Source organism: Halyomorpha halys, unplaced genomic scaffold, assembly GCF_000696795.3.
Source record: "Halyomorpha halys isolate HHAL.00 unplaced genomic scaffold, Hhal_1.1 Scaffold200.1, whole genome shotgun sequence".
NCBI lineage: Eukaryota > Metazoa > Arthropoda > Insecta > Hemiptera > Pentatomidae > Halyomorpha > Halyomorpha halys.
Genome location: NW_027105652.1, coordinates 1078271 through 1088051, shown reverse-complemented (window position 1 = coordinate 1088051; position 9781 = coordinate 1078271). Strand labels below are relative to the sequence as shown.

General features: G+C 33.4%; 1 protein-coding gene across 1 annotated transcript in view; it reads left to right on the top strand.

The window, feature by feature from the left end:
* Positions 1–9781, top strand: part of LOC106679387 (opioid-binding protein/cell adhesion molecule homolog) — a gene marked incomplete at its 3' end in the record, with an annotated part of 300127 nt that overhangs the window by 147132 nt on the left and 143214 nt on the right. Inside the window, 1 exon segment of the mRNA XM_067052790.1 lies at positions 9634–9755. Within this exon segment, the coding sequence (XP_066908891.1) occupies positions 9634–9755 (122 nt within the window).

Sequence of the window (9781 nt, the reverse complement as noted above, 5' to 3'; positions counted from 1 at the left end):
TATTTACCACAAAAATCAGCGCTCAACCATTAGAGACATAGGAACCCTATGTTTTTGGTAAATGTTAGATTAAAATTTGAAACCCATATTTCGTCCTTATTTTTATAAACATAATATAGCATAATAGAATCAGTAATATTCTTTTCTTATTCTCCAGAATGAGAGCAATCGATTGAAACACAATAACCGTGAAAAAAAACTTATGCTATCTGAGCTACAAATTTAGGTTTAATTTTGTTAAAAAATTGTTCAACCTGAGAATTAGAGGATCATAAAAAATTGTTTCTAGAAGGAATAAAATTATGTTGTGAAAGTGGCATTATTAAGTAGAAAGGTGAATGATTGGGAGAAATTTATCAATATTGTTTGCAGGATTAGTTAGTCATTGCTTATATAATAACGTACTAAAAGATGTTTTTTTTAAAATCAGGAACTCAAGTAAAAATAATGTTAAAGTATATAGATGCTATTTTTGTATATTAAAGAAAATTGATGTTAATATATTGCTGGAAGAACTAACTAGTCACCATGAAAAATTAAAGTTCACAATAGACTTAGAACAAGGAGGTAAATTAAGATTTTAAGATATGTTGATGATAAGGCAAGGTAAGCATATAATCACGGAATGGACAAAGAAAGAAACAAGCAGTAATATGATATTGAATTATTATTCTTGCCAACCTTATCATATGAAATGTAATCTAATAAATAATTATATAAAAAAAGCTATAAGAATAACTGATGATTGTAGGGTGCATATAGTAAACCATAAGATAATTATTATGTTCCGAGAAAATTTTTACCCAAAAAAATTAATTCAGAAGAATCGGGAAATTAACCTTAAAAATATAAAAGATAAAATAGAAAACGAAATGGTAAATAATAAAAAAATTTTGGATTCAATCATTTTAAGGGACCATCTGAGGATATTATGAAATATTTTAAGGATTATGATGTTGTAATTATAACTCTTGAGTTATAGACCCAACAATAAAATCAAAAAATAATATAGTATATTGAAGGACAGAATTGGTGCAAAAAATCAATCGGGATTAATATATAAAATTCTCTTTCTAAATTGTCTAGCTATATTTATATATGTGAAAAAAGCAGTTGTTGAGTGACAGGATGTAACAACAATATAATGATTTAAAAAAAAAAAGGAGAAAGATCCAAATAAAACAGCACTAAAATATTGCTACACAGCATGCAACTAAAAACCAACATACTTTTGATTTTGAAAACACTATGATTTTACATTAAGAAAATAATACATTAAAAAAAAATACTTGAATCTATTTACACATCAGAAAATATTAATTATACGGTGAATTTTGAAACAGACACAAGAAATCTGAACCAACAAGTAAAACTAATTTATGAAAAATATGGGATAAAATTAATGTTGATAATTATAATTATTCTTGATATGAATTTTAATATTAAAATAAAGAAGAAATTTAACCAAAATATAATTGTATTAAATAATTTAAATGCTTGACCTGAGTGTAGGCCAGTTCTCTTTTAGACTTCGTACATGAGGATCGCGCTTTCTCTTTGACGAGAAACAATAAACCTATTGTTTGCCACATTTCGGCTCAGGACTGTCATCAACAGCTAAGCCTTCTTATATACGTTTATAATTTCTATTTTCTTTATATACTTGATGCATGTATTACTATTAATAACTATAATAACCATTTAATTAATCTAAATAAGTATATATACATATTTAGTTAACTCTAGTACTTACGTAACATTACTTTCAAATATTATTTTCAATTTTTATTTATACTCCTATTTTAGTTTATTTTATAACATAAGCAACACATGGGAAATCCTCCGGACCCCCACGATCTGTCTAACCCAGGGACTAAAATATCCCTGACAAAATTAGTCCCCAAAGAGCAGAAAATATGCCGACGTATTTAATAACAAAAAAATGGATCAAGGCGACTTAAAAAAATCTCCATTTTTTATTCACAAAGTCATAACCAACTTGGTGGGAAATGTTAAAACAGTTAAAAAATTGAGAGATGGCCCTTTATTAATACAAACAATCAATAGTCAACAGTCAGCAAAACTATTATCTTATCTTGAGTTCTTTAAAGAAATACCTCTGTACATCCCGGAAGTCATTAATCCTCCATGGATACACAGGCTACCAAATACAATGTTCCAATTATCCCGATTTCCCAAAGGTAGTACGTCACCTACTGAATATAGAACTAGGTTCTCACGTCTTTGTCAAAATATTCCTGATCCTTTTTTTATATATACTGATGGATCAAAATCTGACGAATCTACAGCATCCTCTTTCATCACAAACAACTCGACCCATAAAATAAAACTGCATAAATTATGCAGTGTATATACAGCTGAATTACATGCAATAGCCTCAGCACTCCACTTCTCCATGACAGTAACGAATACTAACCTAGCTATCATTACCGACTCTTTAAGTTCACTAAAAGCCATGAAGATCATTTACCCGAAACACCCGGCGATCATAAAAATTCACAATTATACCAAAACTGTTTTCTTTACATGGGTGCCGGGTCACGTGGGGATCACTGGAAATGAACTGGCGGACATTGCAGCTAAACAAGCACTTGCTCTTCCAGGTCAGGGCACGGCCATTCTGACACCACAAGAAATAAGTCTTCCAATGAAAAATGAGATATTATCTAGTTGGCAAGCCATGTGAGATGAAAGCCAGCCAAGCAAATTAAAAAATATCACAAAAACCACTAAACCATGGACCCACATCAAACCGTTCCAAACGCAGGGAGGAGGTAGCTATTGCCAAATTGAGAATAGGTCATACGAGTTTAACTCATAGTTATCTGATCAGTAAGCAGCCACTTCCAAAATGTCAATACTGCAACAGTGTACTTACGATCAGTCACATATTTGAGAAATGTAATTTTTATTCTGCGAACTTGAGTAGATTGGGAGTAGGACCGAGTGTAACGGATGCTCTGAGTGATGACCAGAAGAACGTGGAAATGGTCTTAGTTTTCTTAAAAAGGAATGGCCTTTTGAATAAGATTTAAACCAGAAAATATGTTATACTTAATAAAACATACCATCAGAAGTAATTATTTAAATTTTTTTTCGAAATAACATTATATAATTAATTATAATTGAAATAGAATTATAGAAATAGAATATAAAGCACGAAACATGGGCGTTGATGACCTCAGGGTTTTACGCCCTAAAGTCCCAAACAACAACTACTATCTTACACAGACTGGTGGACAATTCCCAGTTCAAAAAACACCGCATAATACTCTCAACCATAGTAAGGGTGTTATCCGATATGATTTTCAATATATGGAAATAGAGGAAATAAAAAAAGAAGTAACTCCAGTAATTAAAGATATAATTAGAATAAAATCTAAACGAAATGGCAACGAAATATTTACGCATAATTATTTAATAACCTTTCCTACTCCACAACCTCCAGAACCTTTACAAATTGGGTATGGAATTATTAGAGTACAGTCCTATTATCCAAACCCATTAAGATGTTTTAATTGCCTTCGATTTAATTACCCTACGGCACAATGTAAGGAGTCAGCATGTGTACAATGCAGTCAAAGTAGGCATTGTGAAAATACACGATGTAATTTACCGGCAAGATGCATTATCACTGGATCACACAAAGCTCTGGATCGCTCCTGTAGCGTTTTCAAAATACAAAAAGAGATTCAAATCATACAAATTAATAATAAAATACCACTACACGGAGCTAAAAAATATATAAAGAAACAAATCCCACGCTATTTAACAAAACATTCGCAGAAATCACAAAAAATAAAAATAACGATAAAAGATGTTGCAGCCCAGGCAAATATAATGTATTATTTTTCAGAAAATTCAAAAACAACAGAGTCTAACAAATCCAGCTTAGCTGTAGAAAATCACAATGCAATTGTTGAAACTCAAGCTTGTTCTAGTGGCGTCCAGACCAGACATTCTAAGACAGGGATGTTGCTTCCTTACCCTCTGAAATCGTCGCTGTAGACGTAGCGACTCCCTCTTCCTCTTCTCTCTCCCCCCCTCCAATTTCTGTTCCTACTCCTTATCCTTCATCAACTCCTGCATCTCCTATTCCTCCTCCATACCTTCCTTCCCTCACTTCTACTTCCCCTTCTCCAATATATCCCTCTTCTCCGCTTACTACGAAGCCTTCACCTTCGATCAATTTAACCGTCAATAACTAAACAAATGATGACAATTATGAACAACAAAAATCAAAAGGAAGAAGACCTAAGAAAAAAATTCCTTAAAAATATTTATTTTTTCTTTCTTAACTTATTTATCTTCTTTTTCATTTATTTCTCAAATATGGCTTTCCTTCAATGGAAATGTAACGGATTAAAAACCCATTTCAATGACTTGAAAATTCAGATCCAAGAATTCAACCCGTTCTGTATAGCTCTTCAAGAAACCAATACTTTATACCATGAAAAAACAACACTTAAAAACTTTAATATTTATAGAAAAGATGATTCTAACCCAAATCATGATCATCACGGTGTCCTTCTTGCCATACACGAGTCAGTATAGTCCGAATCCATACAAATAAACACTCACCTTCAAGTGGTAGCCGCTAAAATTCATCTACACTTCACTTTTTCGGTCTGTAATATATATTTACCTGAGGATCGGTCAATAGAAACCCAGAACCTTTTGGACATGTTTAATCAGTTATGGCGTTCGCCAGACATAAATGCACGAGGAAAATAATGGAAATTTTTATAGAACTATCCGATCTACTTCTTTTAAACAGTTCCCAACCAACCTACCTCAGCTCCAGTTATGGAACTTTCTCAGCTCTTGACCTATCCCTTTGCAGATCTACTTTCTTCAACAATCTAGAACGGACAGTTATTCCCGACTTACACAGTGGTGATCACTTCCCAATTTTGATAAAAATCATAAATTTAAACCCAAATTTTAATTCATAAATTTAAAACCTAACCCCAGATGGTTTTTGGATAAAGCTGACTGGTTTCAATTTACTTCACTAGCCACCCCACCGCAACACCCTTGTGATTTGGGCATTGAAGAAGGATGTAATACTATTACTGACACCATCATAAAAGCTGCTAAAGCATCGATTCCGATTACTTCTGGGTCTCCAGAAAGACCATCTGTTCCTTGCTTCAATGATACTTGCAAAGGAGCAATTAAAAACCGTCGAAAGACCTACAAAAGATTTCAAAAATCCATGACAATTGATCACTTAATAGAGTACAAAAGACAGAGAGCAATTTGTAGAAAAATATTTAATCAATGCAAAACAGAATCCTGGGAAACATTCGTTAGCAGTATAAATGCTTCTACTAGTTCTGCCAGTAGAAGCTTGAAGCTAAAATTCGAAAACTCAAAAATATTCTCTCACCCCCACTTGACCATATTCTCAACGGACGACTGTCCGATGACCAGTCATTAGTTTCAAATATCTTTGCGAACTATATAACTCCCACCCAAACAGCATACCTAAGAAAACAGAATTTAAAAACAGTACGTACGAAACAACGTACTACAATGTTCAATTTACAATTTGGGAACTAAACAATATATTGAATACAGTGGAAGGTTCATCCCCCGGTTCTGTCAACATTCGGTATGAAACGATCACAAATCTAAAAATGGCTACTGGATTATTACAACTAGGTCTGGCAAACCGGAAAATTACCGAATATCTGGTGCAATTCTATTGTCATTCCAATTCTAAAAACTGGTAAATATAAGCGTATCCCATCTAGATACCGCCCAATCATTCTTACAAGTTGTATCTCCAAAATAACGGAGAGAATGGTCAATAGAAGATTAATGTGGATCATAGAAAAACATATCCTTATACAATTATTCCAATTGGGATATCGAAAAGGCGGCCGATCTACTTGATATAATTGACCACTTGATAACATTGGAAACAAAAGCACAGTATGATTTTATTAACGGTCAACAGATGAAAGCTGTCTTCTTTGATATGCTGAAAGCATTTGACAATATAAATCATGCCATTATTTTACAGAAGCTGTCCTCTACAGGAATCACTGGACAAATGTTCTCATTTATCAGACAATTTTTGACAAATCGGCATTTTGTGGTACAAATCGGATGTGAACATTCTAAGAAATACAGGGAGATTAATGGGGTACCTCAGGGATGTGTCCTCAGTCCCACTCTATTTTCTCTGGTTATAAATGAATCAAGACTCAATTTGCCTAGAGGAGTTAAGCCACCTTTGTTCGCAGACGATCCGGCAATCTTTTATCGATCAGGCAGTATTCAAGATATTCAACTTAAACTACAAGACGCAATAAATAGGATAAAAAACTGGTCATATACTGTCAATATTCAATTTTCCATAGATAAGACAAAATGCTTCCCCTTCAGTAGGAAACGAAATACACCTCAACCACCTGATCTATTTCTAGGAAACTCCCTATTATCATACACCGATTACCATAGATTTTTAGACCTAACATTCGATAAAAGACTAACCTGGCAATACCCTATCTCTGCACTAAAAACTAACTGCACAAAAAAACTAAACATTATCCGTTAACTATGCCGTACCTCCTGGGGTGCCAATAGATCTAGATCCTTCTTAAATTGTATTAGGTATTAATATGCTCGAAACTAGACTATGGCTCGGCTCGTTCCCAAGTGCTTGCTAAACTGGATTCAGTCCATCACGCCGGAATCCGAATCGCGATTGGAGCATTTCGAACAAGCCCCATTATAAGTTTATGCGCTTCATCCGGACTATCGCCACTTTTGTTCAGAAGATATAAATTAGCTATGAACTACAGTTCAAAGTATATCCAAAAACAAAACATCCGACACATAAATATATTTTTAATCCAAAATTGTCTATTCTTTTTCGACAAAAGTTCAACACTTCCGTTGTCAGAAAGACTCTCCTGGGCTATTGCTTTTCTCAAAACGATTGACAAATCCGAAAACAATCATCCACCACGGACCTTCCAACGTCCTAAAACTATTCTAGACCTGACCAAATACTCGAAAAATAATACCGAACCAGTTGAATATAAAGACCACTTTTCTTGTTAAATTCAAAACATGCCCGAATCCTTTATAATCTATACAGACGGATCAAACTCAGACCAATCAACAGCATCATCCTTGGTAACTAATGACTCAACGTTCAAAATTAAACTCCACAAACTATGCAACATATTCACTGCCGAACTAAATGGAATAGCAGCAGCACTTCACTTCTGTTTGTCTTTGAACCACACCGATATTAATTATTACAATAATTACAGATTCATTAAGCTCGATAAAAGGTTTAGATGGTATGTATCCAGAGCATCCGAAAATTTCCTGCATCCATTTTCACTTAAAAACTCTACACAATATGGGTATGTCAGTTACATTTATATGGGTTCCAAGCCATGTAGGAATTGCAGGGCATGAACTTGCCGATCACGCTGCAAGAGAAGCACCCGCGCTTCCGGGATGGGGTAAAGCGATTTTGACCTCGTCAGAGATGAGCAGGCCTCTTGTAAAGGAAGTCAAAGATAAATAGTAATCTTTGTGGAACGAAAGTCCAATAAATAGATTAAAATGATTAAAAAGGATGTCAAGCCCTGGGGTACCTCCAGTGGCAAATGCCGTAGAGAGGAGGTTGCAGTGACTAGGCTGAGAAAAGGTCACACGAGGCTCGCCCACTTCTATCTTGTTTAAAAGAAACGCCTCCAAACTGCCAGTATTGCAACAACAATCTAACAATAAGCCATATTTTCCAACGATGCACATATTTCACATCACACCTCAATAGCTTAGGACTAAACCAAGATATCTCAAAAACCCTTGGAGACGATGTTAAAGCAATAACATTGGTGTTTCAGTTTTTAAAATCCCAAAATTTACTGACAAATATATAACTTGATCGGAAGGAAAAAAAAAAATAATCAAATTAAAAAATAAATAAAATTTAACGAATATTAGCAAAATTAAATAAAATATAAATGGTGTTGATGACCAATGAAGTTTGGCGCCACTAAACAGAAACAAACCTTAGTGTAGGGAAGGTTTAAAATATTGCTGTGTTAAATTTTAACAAAGAATACTGAGATAAATAAAATTAATTTTTAATTTAATATGAAAATTGACTAATTAGATAATTAGACATAATCTGAGAATTTCTTATTAACAAAAAATATATGATTGTCTAATGTTTTAATGTCTCATAGAGTAATTTATGAACTGATATAAATGACCTGGGGAGAATAGCCTGCATGAAGTTGTTTTTTAAATGATATAGTTCTAAAATTATATTATGGTGGTTGTGTATTGTGTATTGTAGTATGATAAAAATAATATTGTTATTTGTTTGGAATTGTTGAAAAACCTATATGTAATAAAAGCTGTTTGAAATAGATTGTCCCTGAGGATGGCCGAATTGGCCGAAACGTCGGACTTATAAATGGAATAAAATCGTTTTGAGACTAAAATGGATTAACTTTTATTTATTTAAACAATATTAACCAGTCTCAAGAAAGTGTTAAGATTATAAAAAAAATTCTAGATTATATTTTATAACTTCCATTTTCTCTAAAATCTACAAAATTAGAATAAATGTATGCAAAGTAAGATCCAACCTTACCTTTTGGTCTACACTTTTGGGCCTTGCCGTTGATGGTTTATATTTATTTTAGGATCAAAATCCCCTCTTTTGATTGGCTTAAGTACAACAAGTTTATTTACGTTTCTAGCAAACCCAAATCAGATTTGAACAATGAGCCTCAATTCATTGATTCGGTTGTTATCGTTTACATGAAATTATTGCGATGCAAGATCATGTCTGGACTTGTTGAGTCCAAACTAAATCATCATTGTTCTACAGTGAACGATCAGTATTATTATCCCTCCTTTATATATCGAAGGATATGTCTGGATTTCCATTTACAACGATATTATCCTTTCAAGTATATTCGATGGAAACGCCTCTCATTGGAAATTTACGGTGGAATGGATCTCCAACGAACCACTCATATTTATTTATTTATTTATATTTTATGTGTACCCTTATGTCTATAATATTAATATATAATTAAATTTTATTAATTTAAATAAAAAACTATTGCGTAACAATTTGATGCGTTTTTGAAAGGGCATGGTACAGATTTATAAGGATGTATTACTTGCGATAAAATGAGTTAAAAAATTCACTTATTAACGGTTGACAAGCGACAGAACTTTTGTAATCATCTATATTAAAAAGGTCTGCAACGGTAATCCACGAATGGTAAGGTGTACAGTACTTTGTAAGGAAGAACTCTTACCAGACCAACGTTTTGGTAAGGAGGTGATTTGGTTAGAATCACTATCGACCGACAGATTTTTACCCAACTAAGGCTACCCACTTTATGAGTCTGGGTGGACCTCGGAGGGCCCTATAGGGCTGATTCACGACAACAATGAAACAGTAAATAATTATCTGCTGCTGGATTCGAACCAGGTCCTTGGAATTAGTAGCGCAGTTCTTTACCTATGAGATACCCACTCACACTTTATATTATAATAATATATTATAATAGATCTCAAAATTTCTATATTTTAAATCCATAATTATTGTTTCAGTACCCCCAGTGATTGAACGAATAACTTCAGGAGGTCTTGTTGAAGTTAAGAAAGGAACGACAATTGTTTTAGAGTGCAAGACGTCCGGAATCCCGCCTCCCACTATAACCTGGACAAGAAAGGTATGTTTGCTAAAATATGTAAAATA